Source organism: Epinephelus fuscoguttatus, linkage group LG20, assembly GCF_011397635.1.
Source record: "Epinephelus fuscoguttatus linkage group LG20, E.fuscoguttatus.final_Chr_v1".
NCBI classification, from domain to species: domain Eukaryota; kingdom Metazoa; phylum Chordata; class Actinopteri; order Perciformes; family Serranidae; genus Epinephelus; species Epinephelus fuscoguttatus.
In genome coordinates, this window is record NC_064771.1 from 31451120 (window position 1) to 31472457 (window position 21338).

General features: G+C 39.8%; 5 protein-coding genes across 5 annotated transcripts; 2 read left to right on the forward strand and 3 right to left on the reverse strand.

Moving 5' to 3' along the window:
- Window positions 1-1371: 1371 nt before the first annotated feature.
- LOC125880952 (interferon a3-like) lies at window positions 1372-2443 on the reverse strand. Its single transcript, XM_049563803.1, has 5 exons — window positions 2242-2443; window positions 2046-2138; window positions 1789-1938; window positions 1550-1624; window positions 1372-1458 (listed from the first exon to the last, which is right to left on the reverse strand). The coding sequence occupies exons 1-5, from the start codon at window positions 2371-2373 to the stop codon at window positions 1372-1374; spliced, it is 537 nt and encodes a 178-aa protein (XP_049419760.1). The 5' UTR covers window positions 2374-2443.
- Window positions 2444-5413: 2970 nt separating this feature from the next.
- On the forward strand, window positions 5414-6370 carry LOC125880950 (interferon a3-like). Its single transcript, XM_049563801.1, has 4 exons — window positions 5414-5614; window positions 5722-5871; window positions 6030-6104; window positions 6248-6370. The coding sequence occupies exons 1-4, from the start codon at window positions 5414-5416 to the stop codon at window positions 6332-6334; spliced, it is 513 nt and encodes a 170-aa protein (XP_049419758.1). The 3' UTR covers window positions 6335-6370.
- A 4378-nt stretch (window positions 6371-10748) lies between these two features.
- On the reverse strand, window positions 10749-11839 carry LOC125880949 (interferon a3-like). Its single transcript, XM_049563799.1, has 5 exons — window positions 11661-11839; window positions 11423-11515; window positions 11166-11315; window positions 10927-11001; window positions 10749-10835 (listed from the first exon to the last, which is right to left on the reverse strand). Exons 1-5 carry the CDS (start codon window positions 11790-11792, stop codon window positions 10749-10751), a joined length of 537 nt encoding a protein of 178 aa, XP_049419756.1. The 5' UTR covers window positions 11793-11839.
- Window positions 11840-13564: 1725 nt separating this feature from the next.
- LOC125880948 (interferon a3-like) lies at window positions 13565-14800 on the forward strand. The gene is made up of 5 exons (XM_049563798.1): window positions 13565-13859; window positions 14014-14106; window positions 14214-14363; window positions 14528-14602; window positions 14714-14800. Exons 1-5 carry the CDS (start codon window positions 13632-13634, stop codon window positions 14798-14800), a joined length of 633 nt encoding a protein of 210 aa, XP_049419755.1. The 5' UTR covers window positions 13565-13631.
- A 4507-nt stretch (window positions 14801-19307) lies between these two features.
- On the reverse strand, window positions 19308-20290 carry LOC125880951 (interferon a3-like). The gene is made up of 5 exons (XM_049563802.1): window positions 20145-20290; window positions 20023-20097; window positions 19766-19915; window positions 19534-19608; window positions 19308-19394 (listed from the first exon to the last, which is right to left on the reverse strand). The coding sequence occupies exons 1-5, from the start codon at window positions 20241-20243 to the stop codon at window positions 19308-19310; spliced, it is 486 nt and encodes a 161-aa protein (XP_049419759.1). The 5' UTR covers window positions 20244-20290.
- Window positions 20291-21338: the final 1048 nt, after the last annotated feature.

The following is a 21338-nucleotide window of genomic DNA, read 5'->3' on the forward strand; positions in this document are numbered from 1 at the left end:
AACTCAGCTGTGACAAATCAGACATGATCCTAATCGGCCCCAGTTCCCTTACTAAAACCATCCATAATTTCAGCCTTAATGTTGCAAATTATACACTTTCTCTATCTCCACATCTATGCAACCTCGGAGTCACTTTCAACAGCAACCTTTCATTTAAACCGCACGTTAATCATATCACCAAAACCGCTTTCTTCCATCTAAAAAACATAGCTTGGCTCCGCCCCTCACTCACCTTCTCCACTGCAGAAACTCTGATTCACACATTCATAACATCCAGACTCGACTACTGCAATAGCAGTAGTCTGTATGGTTCATCTTCTAAAGTCCTCAACAAACTACAATACATCCAGAATTCTGCTGCCCGTCTCATCATCCAGTCCCGCTCCCGCGACCATTTCAGGCCCGTCCTCCAGAACCTCCACTGGCTCCCAATTCCTCAACGCATTCAGTTCAAAGTCCTTCTCCTCACCTTCAAAGCCCTCCATAACCAGGCCCCATCTTACCTCCTGACCTGTTGCACCATCACACCCCCTCCTGCAGTCTCCGCTCCTCCGATGCAAATCTCCTCTCTCTCCCACACAGGACCAAGCACAAAACCTGGGGGGACAAAGCCTTCTCCATTGCTGCCCCCTCCCTCTGGAATTCTGTCCCCCAACACATCCATAACTGTACAGATTTAAACTCCTTCAAATCTTTGGTCAAAACCCACCTGTTCAGGGTTGCATTCAGTCCCAATTCCTTCTCTTAACTGTGTTTTGCTGCTCTTATGTTGTTTTTATCTTGTTTTTTTCTGTTTTTGTAAAGTGTATTTGAGTGTTTTGAAACGCGCCATGCAAATAGAATGTATTATTATTATTATTATTATTATTATTATTAAGGTGTGCTCCAAAGGTGTCATTATTGGCCGAAAGTACTTTGTAAAGGTTTTCATGAGACTGTGCAGTGTTTGCCCAAGTACAATATGACAAAAGAACATTCAACTTCTCTTCCAATGATGGTCCTTAATTCTTCGGCAATCTCTTGCCAATATGGATAACCCAGTTGGCATCCCCAAAAATATGAAAGTGGTCTGCCACTGATTTACCACACAGCCTCCATCATTCATCCCACCCTGAGACCCCTGGTGTATAAATTTCTATTTTGGAGTCACAAAATGTCGCACTATGTTTTTCCAACAGAGTAAAAACAATAAACACATGTCTATTTGCTGGAAGAAATATTATTTTTATTGACTACAGTAGAAAAAAAACAAAATCTAAATTTTTTCTCAGTGCAAATTTAAGAAATAAATATGTCGATCAATATAGGATCAATAAATACATTAATAAATAGATAATAAATAGATAAATAAATAAATGTGACAGACAGATGTTAGTTAGATGAAATCAGCTGGTCGACTCTCTTCAGATGGCTTTTCATTTCCCTCCTGATCAGCTCCCAGGCTTCAGCACTGTGGCCCTGCACACAGAAGAATATCATCAGCATTCAGACATGATAAATACTATTGATTGATTGATTGATTGATTGATACATTGATAAGTAGACTTACCATGTGCTCCAGAACATGGCTTGAGAGTCTCTTGAAGTACATGTGCAGCTTCTTGCTCTCCTTGTGGTGCACAGTCTAAATGAAGTTAGAGTAAAACAATGATTAAAACCATCTTCACTACACAGTCACAGTGGATGTGTCAACTCTGCACATGTACTTAACAACATTTAGTCAAACAGACATCAGTGATTCATGTCTTTAGGTTTATAAATCTGAGGTTAATCCACAGTGAGACTCACACAGGAGCGAAGGCCGACAGCCTGCCTGCTTACAACACTGAGAAAGTTCTCCTCTGTGTTCTCCTCCCATGATGCAGAGCTGTAACCCCCCTCAAGCAGGGCCACCATCTCCTCCAGAATCTGAACTGTGAAAGCAACTTTGTCCTCAGCCTGGAGGAAGAACATTCATCATGAATTACAACAGGGACAGATTTATGTCACTTTATAACAGTTGTGTGTCTCTTTCATGTTCATTAGCAAAGCTGAGTGTGACTTACTGATGCTTTGGACGCCTGGCCGTACAGATGATTCAGGAAGGACACAGTGTCGTCCACTTCAGCAGTCTCAGTGCTGTTAGTGGAGTTATTAGCCTGCATCACACACACACACACATCATGAAGTAAAGAGACAGTGACGTCACTGACTGACTTTAAACAGCAGCAGCAGCAGCAGCAACAGAAGAAGTGCACTTACCATGGTGTCCAGTAGAGCCAAAGATTCTTCACTGTGCTGTCTGAATTTATGATCCACCCATCTGCAGCTCAGTGAGGAGCCTGCACTGTACAGACTGAGAGACAGCAACACCAACAAGATCCTGCTGAGCATTTTGCTTTGGAAGCTACAAGTTTTCTTTGTATGGAGCAAATAGTGATTTCTCCTGTCAACCAGTTGTTGTGATGGAGCAGAGCTGCAGAACCTCATTTATACTGCAGGGCGCACCTTTTTCACTTTCCCATCACCTGGGAATCACTGCAGCTTTCACACGGTTCAAAGGTCACAATTAACCACGACACAGACCAACATACATGTATAATGTCTCACACATATTTCGGATTCGAATTAGCGCCTCAATTAAAAAAATCTCCCACGATAAACACATAAACAAATATCACAGCAAAGCGAAAATATCACGCGCGTTAAAAACTCTCATGTGTTGTAAAACAGTAGAAAATGCAAACAACATAATGACAAACACAACTCGCTAATAATAATATTAGAATGTATAAGATAATATTCGATATTAGGGAATTATGGGATTATTTCAGGAATATTTTTGCGATTTTTAAAGGCCAAATAGAACATTGTAGACTTAAATTAAATGCCATATGACTTTATTTTAATAAGAATAACATAATTATGATTTCATACATGAGTTTATTTGTTCAGTTTTGTTACTTTGCACTTTTTATTGCAGATTTCATCTCATGTTTTTGATGCAGTCACCTCCACGTTTTTGTGATTTTTAAACGAACCTGAACACAAATGTAATTATCTTTAATTAAATCCGTGTTGTTGGTCAAATGTTTGATTGGAGTTATTTTTGACTTGTTTTCAAAAATTAAATCCATTTCGTATTTTGGAGATTTTAGACAAGAAATTGTCTTTATCAGTTTAATCTTACTGCAGTCTGCAGCTCTTTATGCGATGTGAATTACGTGTTAAAAAACGAACATTCTCTGTTTATTAGAGCTTCCATCTGTAGTATAATATAAAGCATAATTTATATGTAATTCATGAATGAGTCTGTGACTGCAGTGTGGCACATACCGAGCATGCCGCAGGAGGAAAGCGCTTCCCTCGAAGTGAAACTGGAAATGGCTGCGGCCTGCGTTACGTGACATGTGACGTCCTCACGCTGCGATGTGAAAATGACAATCTGGTCATTGTTCGATTACCTGCAATCTGTTTATCTATTTGTTCACTTTGTTTTATTACTATTTATTTATTTTATGAATTATTTCTTCCAGCAAATGCAAATGTGTATTATTTGTATTCCAATTAATGACGAAGATTTGTCTTTTTAGTGAGAACAAATCTATAACATAAAGGAACGTGTGTTTCTACTGTACGAGATCAAATATTACAGAATTATTAAAATAAGATTATTGATCCCACACTGGGAAATTCACATGACACAGCAGCTCAAATATCAGCAGGTTGAATGGCAACAGAATAATTACAAGATAAAATAAAACCCATATATGTCAGAATCAGAAAAATATAAAATATAAAGTCCTGAAATTAGACACAGCTATACACGTACTATTATAAGTCATTAAAAGAATGCAACAGAGGGGTTATCTTTGGTTGAACAAACTTTTTATGACTATAAGGGACACTTTTTAATGGAAGTTTGTGTAAAAAGTAAAATAAAGTTGAGACTGAAGCTGCAGCCCAACTGGAAACCTTTTATTTATTAAATTGCAGTTTGTGTAAAAAGTCTCTTTGTTGTAAAAAATAACTAAAATAAAGTTGGGATTCAATATTGTATAATAACCGCCAATTTTAATATCACTTTCAAACTGGTGTACCGCTGCAACACTAGTGTCTATAGCCTTGTAATAACTCTCACAATAGTTACACCTACTGAAAGTACAAGATAGAGCTGGTGTTAAATATCCAGCTCAGATAAAACTGACCAAACAAAACAAACATGTCTATATTACATCAGACAGTATGAATGAGCTGCTGCACTGGAATCAGTTGCATCACTTTGCTTGTGCCACACAGCTGCAGGTTGCCTACAGCATGGATTTCAAGAAGAAAACTGGGGACAAGCTCCCTTCAATATTTAGAATATTTTCATTTGTACCCCCCAATAAAACATAAAATAGAAGACTTTTATTTTGGAAATATATATATATAATTACACTTTAAATCAAGGCCACAAATTGATGCATAAAATTTTCTGATGGAGTGTGTCTGGGGAGAATTTAATCCCCAAGAGGATCGAGCTCAGCCCTGAATGCCCTTAAATCCATACGATGAAAGATTTAAAACAGACTTTTATTATATCTGGCCTATATCTATATCTATACATTAATGTATGCTTATTATCTGGCTCCCTGGTCTCCTGTCATTCTGCAAAGTGGCCCCTGGACAAATCAAGTTTAGTATCCCTGGTTTGAGCCCTAGAAAACAAGAATTCAGCCCTTGTTATTTATCATAATATTTATCATTAGTTTGGCCCTTTAATTTTTGTTCCCATTATCTGGTTCACATCTCTTGTCCTTTTGAGCTTTTTGGAAATAAAAAATAATACATGCAATGTATGAAACACAAATTACAATCAATTTACCATTAAAGAAATAAAAGCCCAGAGCAAAGGCAAACGATATTTGTCCAAACTCTGCAGCCACTTTATGAATCACAGGCCTGATGGATGGTTTATAGTCTGATTCTCACACTCAGACAGTGTGCTCTGATCTGTAGGAGGATCCCCTCCTCAGCAGGCTGTCCGGTTCTCACGTTAAAAGCCTCCATGTTCGAGTTAAAACAAGGCGAAATGTCACTGACCATTTCAAATGAAGGAGCGTCACAGCACGCGCCGCAGTCACGCAGCCGCTTTCATTTTCTCTGGATGGGAACTTCCCGTTTTATGGCAGCGAGTGGACACAGGTACAGAGCCTGCAGCCCTATATTGATTAATGATTAACGATGATGACGAGTCAGCACAGAATTATGATGTAATTCAATTTGGGTGTTTTGTTTGATTATTTGTTGTTTGTTTGTTTGTTACAATTACAAACAGGTGCGCCCTGCAGTATAAATGAGGCTCTGCAGCTCTGCTCCATCACAACAACTGGTTGACAGGAGAAATCACTATTTGCTCCATACAAAGAAAACTTGTAGCTTCCAAAGCAAAATGCTCAGCAGGATCTTGTTGGTGTTGCTGTCTCTCAGTCTGTACAGTGCAGGCTCCTCACTGAGCTGCAGATGGGTGTGTGTGTGTGTGTGTGTGTGTGTGTGTGTGTTTGCGTGTGTGATGCAGGCTAATGAGGATGCTGAAGTGGACGACACTGTGTCCTTCCCGAATCATCTGTACAGCCAGGCGTCCAAAGCATCAGTAAGTCACACTCAGCTTTGCTAATGAACATGAAAGAGACACACAACTGTTATAAAGTGACATAAATCTGTCCCTGTTGTAATTCATGATGAATGTTCTTCCTCCAGGCTGAGGACAAAGTTGCTTTCACAGTTCAGATTCTGGAGGAGATGGTGGCCCTGCTTGAGGGGGGTTACAGCTCTGCATCATGGGAGGAGAACACAGAGGAGAACTTTCTCCGTGTTGTAAGCAGGCAGGCTGTCGGCCTTCGCTCCTGTGTGAGTCTCACTGTGGATTAACCTCAGATTTATAAACCTAAAGACATGAATCACTGATGTCTGTTTGACTAAATGTTGTTAAGTACATGTGCAGAGTTAACACATCCACTGTGACTGTGTAGTGAAGATGGTTTTAATCTTTTTTAACTTCTATTTAGATTGGGAGCCACAGGGAGAGCAAGAGGCTGCACATGTACTTCAAGAGACTCTCGCATCATGTCCTGATGCGAATGGTAAGTTTATCAATAAATCATTCCATCTATCAGTCAATCAATCAATCAATCAATCAATCAATCAATCAATCAATCAATCAATCAATCAATCAATCAATCGTATTTATCATGTCTGAATGCTGATGATATTCTTCTGTGTGCAGGGCCACAGTGCTGAAGCCTGGGAGCTGATCAGGAGGGAAATGAAAAGCCATCTGAAGAGAGTCGACCAGCTGATTTCATCTAACTAACATCTGTCTGTCACATTAACAATGTGTCACATGCAGTCTGTTTATTTATTTATCAGTTCATTAAGGTTTTTATTTATTTTTTATCTGTTCATTAAAATTTGTATTTATCTATTTGTTTATTTGTTTATGAAAGGAAATACTTATTTATTCATTTAAGAATTTATTTATCTGTTTATTAAGATTTTTTAAATTTAATTATTAAGTTATTTATCTATTTATCGAACATGTATTTAACTTTGTTTATTTAACATGCTTATTTCTTGAATTTGCATTGAACTAAATTTTATATTTTAGTATATTTTTATGCTATAGTCAATAAAAATAACATTTCTTCCAGCAAATGGACATGTGTTTATTGTTTTTATTCCTGTTAGTTGAAAAAAAAAGAAAAGGAGGCATTCTTTTGTGTGACTTCATAATGAGTACAAATCAAACACACAGGAAGGTGTGTTTCTAATAACTAGGGGAGAGTGGGGTCGGTTGGGACAGATGGAAAGTGGCTTTTTAGCCAGTTAGAAAGCGACTGCACCTTTACCATGCTCATACTCAGCATCATACTGGCCTCTCAGTGGGACGAGCCCGAAACACCTCTTACGGGAGAAGCCCAGGAGGATCCTGATCAGAAGTCCGAACCACCTCGACTGACCCCTTTTGACGCTAAGGAGCAGTGGCTTTACTCCCAACTCCACACCCTATCTCTAAGGCTGAGCCCAGACACCCACAGGGGAAACTCATTTCGGCTGCTTGTATCTGCAAACTCATTCTTTCGGTCACTACCCAGAGCTCATGACCAGAGGTGAGGGTTGGGACGTAGATGGACCAGTGGTGGTCCGGTGTAGTGCCCGCATCACTACGCATCAAACTGCCGATGGAAATCTTGTCAAATACCACCACTCAGTCAGTGACTTCCACGACAGACAACGACAAGAAAATTCATCCTTTCATGGCGGTATGATATGCAGCATTAGTTTATAATGCCACCCGAAATGAACGTAACTGAGGGAGCTGGAAAGTCCCTGTTAGACAGGTGTGAGGGGCGGTGGATGGGTCAAACAAACACTGGACTTCCACCCGGAAGCCTGGTGTTGGCTTCCCATATAAATGTTGAGCCAAACCATGATGGCTTTTCCAAACCTAACCACATGCTTTTGTAGCACAGTGAAATAAACGTAAATACGCTGTGTTTTACCGACATTGTTAGTTTATTTTGAAAAAGGCAGTATGTATGTAACGAGCAGAAACTTCATAGATCCTGTGAAAGCAGCACATTCTCACTCCGACCTCGTCACATATCGACATTTGGTCATGGACTTTCCACGTCCACATACGATGTGCAAGGTACCCTGGGTGTGTTGGTTGTTGACGTTCTGGGACGTCAAGTTCTCTTCTTTTAAGATACACTTCTGTTTTCACAGGAAATTTAACCTTTACATGCAGTCTCTTTCAAAATAAACGCACTACGACACCGCAAATTGACGTTCTTTTTCCTTTAACAACAAACACACATTTGGGTTTGGGCAACAAAAACACATGGTTAGGATTAGTAAAAAATAACAGGGTTTGGCTTTAGAATCTTACAGGACGTGAACACCGCTCTCTCGGGTGAAAGTCGGTGTTTGTTGGACCCATCCATCACTGCTCCTGCCCAACCCATTCCAACTTTCGCCGCCTTAACATTCATCCTTGTCGTTAGAGGACGCCTTCTTTCGTTGGTTTCTGACGCCACAAGTCACTGCCCAAGTGCCAGATTTCTATGACTTTGAGTGAGACCGTGCTCATGAAAACTGACTTGCATTTTGAAAAGACAGAGTGCAGGTAACAAGCGTAAAGTGACACAGCGTCCCAGAATGTAAACAACAGACGCACTAAGAATACCTGATAACGTATATATGTAGGGAGACCGGGATGATTGCAACACTTTTTGTTTGAGCAAGTGTAACTCAGTGTTTTGGTTTTTTTTGGTAGAGCTCTTAAATTTTGATACATGGTACCCATATTTGTCTGCTATAAATCACACAGACTTTGACCTCTACTACACCATCACAGATTATGGAAATTAATGTCAAATACAAAGAGGTATGTTGTTACAACGTACCCCAGTACCAGGGTGAGTTGTAACAGTAGCTGGGGATGGATGTAACAATTAAATTATTGTGCTTAAAAAAGATTCACAATAGGCTAAATGTATTCAAGCACTTCAATGAATAATAAAGCAGGAACAATAAACTTGTAAGAATACAATAATTATAATATTAAAATAAATAGAAATGTATAATGTAAATACAAAAAAGGTTGACGTTTGAACAGCATTTTAACAGTTGAACAATAAACACTTTTGAAGAGTAACTACTATCTGAGCAAACTAAGGCACAATACCTATAGTCTATTTTTAATCTGATTGGCAGCTGTGGCAAATGTAGATGTCCTTGCCTGGGGTGCAGGCTTCATGGGCCCAAAATCCACACTTTTTAAGAACTGTTATAACCTTCCTCATGCCTAGCAGCCGTGAAAGAGCTAACAGTTTTTAGCATTTAGCTTCAAAGCTAGCACTAATGAAACACGTCAAATTAAACTAGAGAAACTACTACTGGAACCTATGTAAGTGAAACAATTGTACATACAACACAATGGACACTATGCAAAAACAACTGTGATGACAGTGTTTGGTTTCTTACCTCAAAAACTGTTTTTTGGCTCTAGAACAGACAAATTTGGACTCAGAGACATGCGACTTCACCAGTGAGCTCCAATTGTAAATGGGCATGGACTATGTTGATGATGTCACCACAGCTCGTTTCCAATTGGCCAAACTGAGAGTGTTACAACTATCCCTTTGTTACAACCATCCCCGGTCTCCCCTAGACGTGAGCATCCACTGACCAAGCGACGATATGTGATGAGCTGGGAGTTCCACCCAACCTGATCTCATTCCAAAGTTGTCAAAAACTGGTGCTTGGTCAGTGACTTCTGGCGTTTGACACTGGCGGGACAAGCCATCCTTTAATGTTGGCATATGTGGCCGGTTGCTGTTGTTGTTTATCGGTGCCCGGTGGCGTCAGGGGGAATGTGGCGGGACAAGGATGAAAGTTAAGGCGGCAAAAGTCCAAGTAGGGTAGGGTAGGGTACCTTGCACGTCGTATGTGGACGTGGAAAGTCTATGACCAAACGTCGATATGTGACAAGGTCGGAGTGAGAACGTGCTGGTTTCACAGGATCTATGAAGTTTCTGCTCGTTACATACATACTGTCTTTTTCAAAATAAACGAACAATGTCGGTAAAACACAGCGTATTTACGTTTATTTCACTGTGCTACAAAAGCATGTGGTTAGGTTTGGAAAAGCCATCATGGTTTGGCTCAACATTTATATGGGAAGCCAACACCAGGCTTCCGGGTGGAAGTCCAGTGTTTGTTTGACCCATCCACCGCCCCTCACACCTGTCTAACAGGGACTTTCCAGCTCCTTCAGTTACGTTCATTTCGGGTGGCATTATAAACTAATGCTGCATATCATACCGCCATGAAAGTTTTCCATCGGCAGTTTGATGCGTAGTGATGCGGGCACTACACCGGACCACCACTGGTCCATCTACGTCCCAACCCTCACCTCTGGTCATGAGCTCTGGGTAGTGACCGAAAGAATGAGTTCGCAGATACAAGCAGCCGAAATGAGTTTCCCCTGTGGGTGTCTGGGCTCAGCCTTAGAGATAGGGTGTGGAGTTGGGAGTAAAGCCATTAGCGTCAAAAGGGGTCAGTCGAGGTGGTTCGGACTTCTGATCAGGATCCTCCTGGGTTTCTCCCGTAAGAGGTGTTTCGGGTTCGTCCCACTGAGAGGCCAGTATGATGCTCAGTATGAGCATGGTAAAGGTGCAGTCGCTTTCTAACTGGCTAAAAAGCCACTTTCCATCTGTCCCAACCGACCCCACTCTCCCTAGTTATTAGAAACACACCTTCCTGTGTGTTTGATTTGTACTCATTATGAAGTCACACAAAAGAATGCCTCCTTTTCTTTTTTTTTCAACTAACAGGAATAAAAACAATTAACACATGTCCATTTGCTGGAAGAAATGTTATTTTTATTGACTATAGCATAAAAAATATACTAAAATATAAAATTTAGTTCAATGCACATTTAATAAATAAGCATGTAAATAAATAAAGTTAAATACATGTTCGATAAATAGATAAATAACTTAATAATTAAATTTAAAAAATCTTAAAAAACAGATAAATAAATTCTTAAATAAATAAATAAGTAATTCCTTTAATAAATAAATAAACAAATAGATAGATAAATACTTAAATAGATAAATAGAAATTTTAATGAACAGATAAAAAATAAATAAAAACCTTAATGAACTGATAAATAAATAAACAGACTGCATGTGACACATTGTTAATGTGACAGACAGATGTTAGTTAGATGAAATCAGCTGGTCGACTCTCTTCAGATGGCTTTTCATTTCCCTCCTGATCAGCTCCCAGGCTTCAGCACTGTGGCCCTGCACACAGAAGAATATCATCAGCATTCAGACATGATAAATACTATTGATTGATTGATTGATTGATTGATACATTGATAAGTAGACTTACCATGTGCTCCAGAACATGGCTTGAGAGTCTCTTGAAGTACATGTGCAGCTTCTTGCTCTCCTTGTGGTGCACAGTCTAAATGAAGTTAGAGTAAAACAAAGATTAAAACCATCTTCACTACACAGTCACAGTGGATGTGTCAACTCTGCACATGTACTTAACAACATTTAGTCAAACAGACATCAGTGATTCATGTCTTTAGGTTTATAAATCTGAGGTTAATCCACAGTGAGACTCACACAGGAGCGAAGGCCGACAGCCTGCCTGCTTACAACACTGAGAAAGTTCTCCTCTGTGTTCTCCTCCCATGATGCAGAGCTGTAACCCCCCTCAAGCAGGGCCACCATCTCCTCCAGAATCTGAACTGTGAAAGCAACTTTGTCCTCAGCCTGGAGGAAGAACATTCATCATGAATTACAACAGGGACAGATTTATGTCACTTTATAACAGTTGTGTGTCTCTTTCATGTTCATTAGCAAAGCTGAGTGTGACTTACTGATGCTTTGGACGCCTGGCTGTACAGATGATTCGGGAAGGACACAGTGTCGTCCACTTCAGCAGTCTCAGTGGTGTTAGTGGAGTTACTAGCCTGCATCACACACACACACACACACACACACACACACACACACACACACACACACACACACACATCATGAAGTAAAGAGACAGTGACGTCACTGACTGACTTTAAACAGCAGCAGCAGCAGCAGCAACAGAAGAAGTGCACTTACCATGGTGTCCAGTAGAGCCAAAGATTCTTCACTGTGCTGTCTGAATTTATGATCCACCCATCTGCAGCTCAGTGAGGAGCCTGCACTGTACAGACTGAGAGACAGCAACACCAACAAGATCCTGCTGAGCATTTTGCTTTGGAAGCTACAAGTTTTCTTTGTATGGAGCAAATAGTGATTTCTCCTGTCAACCAGTTGTTGTGATGGAGCAGAGCTGCAGAGCCTCATTTATACTGCAGGGAGCACCTTTTTCACTTTCCCATCACCTGGGAATCACTGCAGCTTTCACACGGTTCAAAGGTCACAATTAACCACGACACAGACCAACATACATGTATAATGTCTCACATATTTCGGATTCGAATTAGCGCCTCAATTAAAAATCTCCCACGATAAACACATAAACAAATATCACAGCAAAGCGAAAATATCACGCGCGTTAAAAACTCTCATGTGTTGTAAAACAGTAGAAAATGCAAACAACATAATGACAAACACAACTCACTAATAATAATATTAGAATGTATAAGATAATATTCGATATTAGGGAATTATGGGATTATTTCAGGAATATTTTTGCGATGTTGAAAGGCCAAATAGAACATTGTAGACTTAAATTAAATGCCATATGACTTTATTTTAATAAGAAAAACATAATTATGATTTCATACATGAGTTTATTTGTTCACTTTTGTTACTTTGCACTTTTTATTGCAGATTTCATCTCATGTTTTTGATGCAGTCACCTCCACGTTTTTGTGATTTTTAAACGAACCTGAACACAAATGTAATTTTCTTTAATTAAATCCGTGTTGTTGATCAAATGTTTGATTGCAGTTATTTTTGACTTGTTTTCAAAAATTAAATCCATTTCGTATTTTGGAGATTTTAGACAAGAAATTGTCTTTATCAGTTTAATCTTACTGCAGTCTGCAGCTCTTTATGCGATGTGAATTACGTGTTAAAACGAACATTCTCTGTTTATTAGAGCTTCCATCTGTAGTATAATATAAAGCATAATTTATATGTAATTCATGAATGAGTCTGTGACTGCAGTGTGGCACATACCGAGCATGCCGCAGGAGGAAAGCGCTTCCCTCGAAGTGAAACTGGAAATGGCTGCGGCCTGCGTTACGTGACATGTGACGTCCTCACGCTGCGATGTGAAAATGACAATCTGGTCATTGTTCGATTACCTGCAATCTGTTTATCTATTTGTTCACTTTGTTTGGAGAACAATTTATTAATCATATAGTATTATATGTTATTTCTTCCAGCAAATGTAAATGTGTATTATTAGTATTCCAATTAAGGATGCAGATTTGTCTTTTTACTGAGTACAAATCAAACAACATAAAAGAACATGTGTTGATAATATCACGGTATTGCAGAATTATTATTATTATTATTATTATTATTATTATTATAGGTAAAATTACCCTTAAAATAATGAAAACAGAGGGGTTATTTTTGGTTGATCAAACGTTTTATTACTATAATGGACACTTGAAACCTTTTTTTAAATGGAAGTTTGAGCAAAAAGTAAATAACTAAAATAAAGTTGCATTTTGTTTTCAATATTGTTTGATAACTGTCAATTTCAATATCACCTCACTTTCACTCAAGAAAAACACATTTGTTGCTTTACAAGTCGCCAAACACCCAGATGTTGCTTCAAAATATTTCCTATCGGACAAATCTGTGTGATGATGAAAAGTGAGTTGTTTTAATGCTTTTATTGGAGATTATATATGAATTTTATCCGTTTAAACTCAGCGATTTCAGATTTATACATCATCTTATTGTGGTGAAAATGTTTCATTAGAAGACTAATTCGAATCCGAAATATGTGTGAGACATTATACATGTATGTTGGTCTGTGTCGTGGTTAATTGTGACCTTTGAACCGTGTGAAAGCTGCAGTGATTCCCAGGTGATGGGAAAGTGAAAAAGGTGCGCCCTGCAGTATAAATGAGGCTCTGCAGCTCTGCTCCATCACAACAACTGGTTGACAGGAGAAATCACTATTTGCTCCATACAAAGAAAACTTGTAGCTTCCAAAGCAAAATGCTCAGCAGGATCTTGTTGGTGTTGCTGTCTCTCAGTCTGTACAGTGCAGGCTCCTCACTGAGCTGCAGATGGGTGGATCATAAATTCAGACAGCACAGTGAAGAATCTTTGGCTCTACTGGACACCATGGTAAGTGCACTTCTTCTGTTGCTGCTGCTGCTGCTGCTGCTGTTTAAAGTCAGTCAGTGACGTCACTGTCTCTTTACTCCATGATGTGTGTGTGTGTGTGTGTGTGTGTGTGTGTGTGTGTGTGTGTGTGTGTGTGTGTGTGTGTGTGATGCAGGCTAGTAACTCCACTAACACCACTGGGGATGCTGAAGTGGACGACACTGTGTCCTTCCCGAATCATCTGTACAGCCAGGCGTCCAAAGCATCAGTAAGTCACACTCAGCTTTGCTAATGAACATGAAAGAGACACACAACTGTTATAAAGTGACATAAATCTGTCCCTGTTGTAATTCATGATGAATGTTCTTCCTCCAGGCTGAGGACAAAGTTGCTTTCACAGTTCAGATTCTGGAGGAGATGGTGGCCCTGCTTGAGGGGGGTTACAGCTCTGCATCATGGGAGGAGAACACAGAGGAGAACTTTCTCAGTGTTGTAAGCAGGCAGGCTGTCGGCCTTCGCTCCTGTGTGAGTCTCACTGTGGATTAACCTCAGATTTATAAACCTAAAGACATGAATCACTGATGTCTGTTTGACTAAATGTTGTTAAGTACATGTGCAGAGTTGACACATCCACTGTGACTGTGTAGTGAAGATGGTTTTAATCATTGTTTTACTCTAACTTCATTTAGACTGTGCACCACAAGGAGAGCAAGAAGCTGCACATGTACTTCAAGAGACTCTCAAGCCATGTTCTGGAGCACATGGTAAGTCTATTTATCAATGTATCAATCAATCAATCAATCAATCAATCAATCAATCAATCAATCAATAGTATTTATCATGTCTGAATGCTGATGATATTCTTCTGTGTGCAGGGCCACAGTGCTGAAGCCTGGGAGCTGATCAGGAGGGAAATGAAAAGCCATCTGAAGAGAGTCGACCAGCTGATTTCATCTAACTAACATCTGTCTGTCACATTAACAATGTGTCACATGCAGTCTGTTTATTTATTTCTCAGTTCATTAAGGTTTTTATTTATTTTTTATCTGTTCATTAAAATTTGTATTTATCTATTTAAGTATTTATCTATCTATTTGTTTATTTATTTATTAAAGGAATTACTTATTTATTCATTTAAGAATTTATTTATCTGTTTATTAAGATTTTTTAAATTTAATTATTAAGTTATTTATCTATTTATCGAACATGTATTTAACTTTATTTATTTACATGCTTATTTATTAAATGTGCATTGAACTAAATTTTATATTTTAGTATATTTTTTTATGCTGTAGTCAATAAAAATAACATTTCTTCCAGCAAATGGACATGTGTTTATTGTTTTTATTCCTGTTACTTGAAAAAAAAAAAGAAAAGGAGGCATTCTTTTGTGTGACTTCATAATGAGTACAAATCAAACACACAGGAAGGTGTGTTTCTAATAACTAGGGGAGAGTGGGGTCGGTTGGGACAGATGGAAAGTGGCTTTTTAGCCAGTTAGAAAGCGACTGCACCTTTACCATGCTCATACTCAGCATCATACTGGCCTCTCAGTGGGACGAGCCCGAAACACCTCTTACGGGAGAAACCCAGGAGGATCCTGATCAGAAGTCCGAACCACCTCGACTGACCCCTTTTGACGCTAAGGAGCAGTGGCTTTACTCCCAACTCCACACCCTATCTCTAAGGCTGAGCCCAGACACCCACAGGGGAAACTCATTTCGGCTGCTTGTATCTGCAAACTCATTCTTTCGGTCACTACCCAGAGCTCATGACCATAGGTGAGGGTTGGGACGTAGATGGACCAGTGGTGGTCCGGTGTAGTGCCCGCATCACTACGCATCAAACTGCCGATGGAAAACTTGTCACATACCACCACTCAGTCAGTGACTTCCACGTCAGACATCGACAAGAAAATTCATCCTTTCATGGCGGTATGATATGCAGCATTAGTTTATAATGCCACCCGAAATGAACGTAACTGAGGGAGCTGGAAAGTCCCTGTTAGACAGGTGTGAGGGGCGGTGGATGGGTCAAACAAACACTGGACTTCCACCCGGAAGCCTGGTGTTGGCTTCCCATATAAATGTTGAGCCAAACCATGATGGCTTTTCCAAACCTAACCACATGCTTTTGTAGCACAGTGAAATAAACGTAAATACGCTGTGTTTTACAGACATTGTTAGTTTATTTTGAAAAAGACAGTATGTATGTAACGAGCAGAAACTTCATAGATCCTGTGAAACCAGCACATTCTCACTCCGACCTCGTCACATATCGACGTTCGGTCACAGACTTTCCACGTCCACATACGACGTGCAAGGTACCCTACCCTACCCTACTTGGACTTTTGCCGCCTTAACTTTCATCCTTGTCCCGCCACATTCCCCCTGACGCCACTGGGCACCGATAAACAACAACAGCAACCGGCCACATATGCCAACATTAAAGGATGGCTTGTTTCGTCAGTGTCAAACGCCAGAAGTCACTGACCAAGCGCCAGTTTTTGACAACTTTGGAGTGAGATCAGGTTGGGTGGAACTCCCAGCTCATCACATATCGTCGCTTGGTCAGTGGACGCTCACGTCTAGGGGAGACCGGGGATGGTTGTAACAAAGGGATAGTTGTAACACTCTCAGTTTGGCCAATTAGAAACGAGCTGTGGTGACATCATCAACATAGTCCATGCCCATTTACAATTGGAGCTCACTGGTGAAGTCGCATGTCTCTGAGTCCAAATTTGTCTGTTCTAGAGCCAAAAAACAGTTTTTGAGGTAAGAAACCAAACACTGTCATCACAGTTGTTTTTTGCATAGTGTCCATTGTGTTGTATGTACAATTGTTTCACTTACATAGGTTCCAGTAGTAGTTTCTCTAGTTTAATTTGACGTGTTTCATTAGTGCTAGCTTTGAAGCTAAATGCTAAAAACTGTTAGCTCTTTCACGGCTGCTAGGCATGGGGAGGGTTATAACAGTTCTTAAAAAGTGTGGATTTTGGGCCCATGAAGCCTGCACCCCAGGCAAGGACATCTACATTTGCCACAGCTGCCAATCAGATTAAAAATAGACTATAGGTATTGTGCCTTAGTTTGCTCAGATAGTAGTTACTCTTCGAAAGTGTTTATTGTTCAACTGTTAAAATGCTGTTCAAACGTCAGCCATTTTTGTATTTACGTTATACATGTCTATTTATTTTAATATTATAATTATTGTATTCTTACAAGTTTATTGTTCCTGCTTTATTATTCATTGAAGTGCTTGAATACATTTAGCCTATTGTGAATCTTTTTTAAGCACAATAATTTAATTGTTACATCCATCCCCAGCTACTGTTACAACTCACTGTGGTACTGGGGTACGTTGTAACAACATACCTCTTTGTATTTGACATTAATTTCCATAATCTGTGATGGTGTAGTAGAGGTCAAAGTCTGTGTGATTTATAGCAGACAAATATGGGTACCATGTATCAAAATTTAAGAGCTCTACCAAAAAAAACCAAAACACTGAGTTACACTTGCTCAAACAAAAAGTGTTACAATCATCCCCGGTCTCCCCTACATATATTACGTTATCAGGTATTCTTAGTGCGTCTGTTGTTTACGTTCTGGGACGCTGTGTCACTTTACGCTTGTTACCTGCACTCTGTCTTTTCAAAATGCAAGTCAGTTTTCATGAGCACGGTCTCACTCAAAGTCATAGAAATCTGGCACTTGGGCAGTGACTTGTGGCGTCAGAAACCAACGAAAGAAGGCGTCCTCTAACGACAAGGATGAATGTTAAGGCAGCGAAAGTTGGAATGGGTTGGGCAGGAGCAGTGATGGATGGGTCCAACAAACACCGACTTTCACCCGAGAGAGCGGTGTTCACGTCCTGTAAGATTCTAAAGCCAAACCCTGTTATTTTTTACTAATCCTAACCATGTGTTTTTGTTGCCCAAACCCAAATGTGTGTTTGTTGTTAAAGGAAAAAGAACGTCAATTTGCGGTGTCGTAGTGCGTTTATTTTGAAAGAGACTGCATGTAAAGGTTAAATTTCCTGTGAAAACAGAAGTGTATCTTAAAAGAAGAGAACTTGACGTCCCAGAACGTCAACAACCAACACACCCAGGGTACCTTGCACATCGTATGTGGACGTGGAAAGTCCATGACCAAATGTCGATATGTGACGAGGTCGGAGTGAGAACGTGCTGGTTTCACAGGATCTATGAAGTTTCTGCTCGTTACATACATACTGTCTTTTTCAAAATAAACTAACAATGTCGGTAAAACACAGCGTATTTACGTTTATTTCACTGTGCTACAAAAGCATGTGGTTAGGTTTGGAAAAGCCATCATGGTTTGGCTCAACATTTATATGGGAAGCCAACACCAGGCTTCCGGGTGGAAGTCCAGTGTTTGTTTGACCCATCCACCGCCCCTCACACCTGTCTAACAGGGACTTTCCAGCTCCCTCAGTTACGTTCATTTCGGGTGGCATTATAAACTAATGCTGCATATCATACCGCCATGAAAGGATGAATTTTCTTGTCGATGTCTGACGTGGAAGTCACTGACTGAGTGGTGGTATTTGACAAGTTTTCCATCGGCAGTTTGATGCGAGTGATGCACTACACCGGACTACCACTGGTCCATCTACGTCCCAACCCTCACCTCTGGTCATGAGCTCTGGGTAGTGACCGAAAGAATGAGTTCGCAGATACAAGCAGCCGAAATGAGTTTCCCCTGTGGGTGTCTGGGCTCAGCCTTAGAGATAGGGTGTGGAGTTGGGAGTAAAGCCACTGCTCCTTAGCGTCAAAAGGGGTCAGTCGAGGTGGTTCGGACTTCTGATCAGGATCCTCCTGGGTTTCTCCCGTAAGAGGTGTTTCGGGTTCGTCCCACTGAGAGGCCAGTATGATGCTGAGTATGAGCATGGTAAAGGTGCAGTCGCTTTCTAACTGGCTAAAAAGCCACTTTCCATCTGTCCCAACCGACCCCACTCTCCCCTAGTTATTAGAAACACACCTTCCTGTGTGTTTGATTTGTACTCATTATGAAGTCACACAAAAGAATGCCTCCTTTTCTTTTTTTTTCAACTAACAGGAATAAAAACAATTAACACATGTCCATTTGCTGGAAGAAATGTTATTTTTATTGACTATAGCATAAAAATATACTAAAATATAAAATTTAGTTCAATGCAAATTCAAGAAATAAGCATGTTAAATAAACAAAGTTAAATACATGTTCAATAAATAGATAAATAACTTAATAATTAAATTTAAAAAATCTTAATAAACAGATAAATAAATTCTTAAATAAATAAATAAGTAATTCCTTTAATAAATAAATAAACAAATAGATAGATAAATACTTAAATAGATAAATACAAATTTTAATGAATTAGATAAAAAATAAATAAAAACCTTAATGAACTGAGAAATAAATAAACAGACTGCATGTGACACATTGTTAATGTGACAGACAGGTGTTAGTTAGATGAAATCAGCTGGTCGACTCTCTTCAGATGGCTTTTCATTTCCCTCCTGATCAGCTCCCAGGCTTCAGCACTGTGGCCCTGCACACAGAAGAATATCATCAGCATTCAGACATGATAAATACTATTGACTGATTGATTGATTGATTGATTGATTGATTGATTGATTGATTGATTGATTGATTGATTGATAGATGGAATGATTTATTGATAAACTTACCATTCGCATCAGGACATGATGCGAGAGTCTCTTGAAGTACATGTGCAGCCTCTGGCTCTCCCTGTGGCTCCCAATCTAAATAGAACTTAAAAAAGATTAAAACCATCTTCACTACACAGTCACAGTGGATGTGTTAACTCTGCACATGTACTTACAACATTTAGTCAAATAGACATCAGTGATTCATGTCTTTAGGTTTATAAATCTGAGGTTAATCCACAGTGAGACTCACACAGGAGCGAAGGCCGACAGCCTGCCTGCTTACAACACTGAGAAAGTTCTCCTCTGTGTTCTCCTCCCATGATGCAGAGCTGTAACCCCCCTCAAGCAGGGCCACCATCTCCTCCAGAATCTGAACTGTGAAAGCAACTTTGTCCTCAGCCTGGAGGAAGAACATTCATCATGAATTACAACAGGGACAGATTTATGTCACTTTATAACAGTTGTGTGTCTCTTTCATGTTCATTAGCAAAGCTGAGTGTGACTTACTGATGCTTTGGACGCCTGGCTGTACAGATGATTCGGGAAGGACACAGTGTCGTCCACTTCAGCATCCTCATTAGCCTGCATCACACACGCAAACACACACACACACACACACACACACACACACACACACACACACACACACACACCCATCTGCAGCTCAGTGAGGAGCCTGCACTGTACAGACTGAGAGACAGCAACACCAACAAGATCCTGCTGAGCATTTTGCTTTGGAAGCTACAAGTTTTCTTTGTATGGAGCAAATAGTGATTTCTCCTGTCAACCAGTTGTTGTGATGGAGCAGAGCTGCAGAGCCTCATTTATACTGCAGGGCGCACCTGTTTGTAATTGTAACAAACAAACAAACAACAAATAATCAAACAAAACACCCAAACTGAATTACATCATAATTCTGTGCGGACTCGTCATCATCGTTAATCATTCATCAATATAGGGCTGCAGGCTCTGTACCTGTGTCCACTCGCTGCCATAAAACGGGAAGTTCCCATCCAGAGAAAATGAAAGCGGCTGCGTGACTGCGGCGCGTGCTGTGACGCTCCTTCATTTGAAATGGTCAGTGACATTTCGCCTTGTTTTAACTCGAACATGGAGGCTTTTAACGTGAGAACCGGACAGCCTGCTGAGGAGGGGATCCTCCTACAGATCAGAGCACACTGTCTGAGTGTGAGAATCAGACTATAAACCATCCATCAGGCCTGTGATTCATAAAGTGGCTGCAGAGTTTGGACAAATATCGTTTGCCTTTGCTCTGGGCTTTTATTTCTTTAATGGTAAATTGATTGTAATTTGTGTTTCATACATTGCATGTATTAAAAAGGACAAGAGATGTGAACCAGATAATGGGAACAAAAATTAAAGGGCCAAACTAATGATAAATATTATGATAAATAACAAGGGCTGAATTCTTGTTTTCTAGGGCTCAAACCAGGGATACTAAACTTGATTTGTCCAGGGCCACTTTGCAGAATGACAGGAGACCAGGGAGCCAGATAATAAGCATACATTAATGTATAGATATAGATATAGGCCAGATATAATAAAAGTCTGTTTTAAATCTTTCATCATATGGATTTAAGGGCATTCAGGGCTGAGCTCGATCCTCTTGGGGATTAAATTCTCCCCAGACACACTCCATCAGAAAATTTTATGCATCAATTTGTGGCCTTGATTTAAAGTGTATTATTTATATATATATATTTCCAAAATAAAAGTCTTCTATTTTATGTTTTATTGGGGGGTACAAATGAAAATATTCTAAATATTGAAGGGAGCTTGTCCCCAGTTTTCTCCTTGAAATC

What these genes read in the sequence shown, in the direction of transcription:
- LOC125880952 (XM_049563803.1), bottom strand. Translation starts at nt 2,373, where the DNA reads ATGCTCAGCAGGATCTTGTTGGTGTTGCTGTCTCTCAGTCTGTACAGT. An exon ending in TGGCTCTACTGGACACCATG is followed by an intron (nt 2,139 to 2,241) that starts GTAAGTGCACTT and finishes TGTGTGATGCAG; the next exon opens with GCTAATAACTCCACTAACAG. An exon ending in GCCATGTTCTGGAGCACATG is followed by an intron (nt 1,459 to 1,549) that starts GTAAGTCTACTT and finishes TTCTGTGTGCAG; the next exon opens with GGCCACAGTGCTGAAGCCTG.
- LOC125880950 (XM_049563801.1), top strand. Translation starts at nt 5,414, where the DNA reads ATGCTCAGCAGGATCTTGTTGGTGTTGCTGTCTCTCAGTCTGTACAGT. An exon ending in GCCAGGCGTCCAAAGCATCA is followed by an intron (nt 5,615 to 5,721) that starts GTAAGTCACACT and finishes TTCTTCCTCCAG; the next exon opens with GCTGAGGACAAAGTTGCTTT. An exon ending in CTGTCGGCCTTCGCTCCTGT is followed by an intron (nt 5,872 to 6,029) that starts GTGAGTCTCACT and finishes ACTTCTATTTAG; the next exon opens with ATTGGGAGCCACAGGGAGAG.
- LOC125880949 (XM_049563799.1), bottom strand. Translation starts at nt 11,792, where the DNA reads ATGCTCAGCAGGATCTTGTTGGTGTTGCTGTCTCTCAGTCTGTACAGT. An exon ending in TGGCTCTACTGGACACCATG is followed by an intron (nt 11,516 to 11,660) that starts GTAAGTGCACTT and finishes TGTGTGATGCAG; the next exon opens with GCTAGTAACTCCACTAACAC. An exon ending in GCCAGGCGTCCAAAGCATCA is followed by an intron (nt 11,316 to 11,422) that starts GTAAGTCACACT and finishes TTCTTCCTCCAG; the next exon opens with GCTGAGGACAAAGTTGCTTT.
- LOC125880948 (XM_049563798.1), top strand. Translation starts at nt 13,632, where the DNA reads ATGAGGCTCTGCAGCTCTGCTCCATCACAACAACTGGTTGACAGGAGA. An exon ending in TGGCTCTACTGGACACCATG is followed by an intron (nt 13,860 to 14,013) that starts GTAAGTGCACTT and finishes TGTGTGATGCAG; the next exon opens with GCTAGTAACTCCACTAACAC. An exon ending in GCCAGGCGTCCAAAGCATCA is followed by an intron (nt 14,107 to 14,213) that starts GTAAGTCACACT and finishes TTCTTCCTCCAG; the next exon opens with GCTGAGGACAAAGTTGCTTT.
- LOC125880951 (XM_049563802.1), bottom strand. Translation starts at nt 20,243, where the DNA reads ATGCTCAGCAGGATCTTGTTGGTGTTGCTGTCTCTCAGTCTGTACAGT. An exon ending in GCCAGGCGTCCAAAGCATCA is followed by an intron (nt 19,916 to 20,022) that starts GTAAGTCACACT and finishes TTCTTCCTCCAG; the next exon opens with GCTGAGGACAAAGTTGCTTT. An exon ending in CTGTCGGCCTTCGCTCCTGT is followed by an intron (nt 19,609 to 19,765) that starts GTGAGTCTCACT and finishes AGTTCTATTTAG; the next exon opens with ATTGGGAGCCACAGGGAGAG.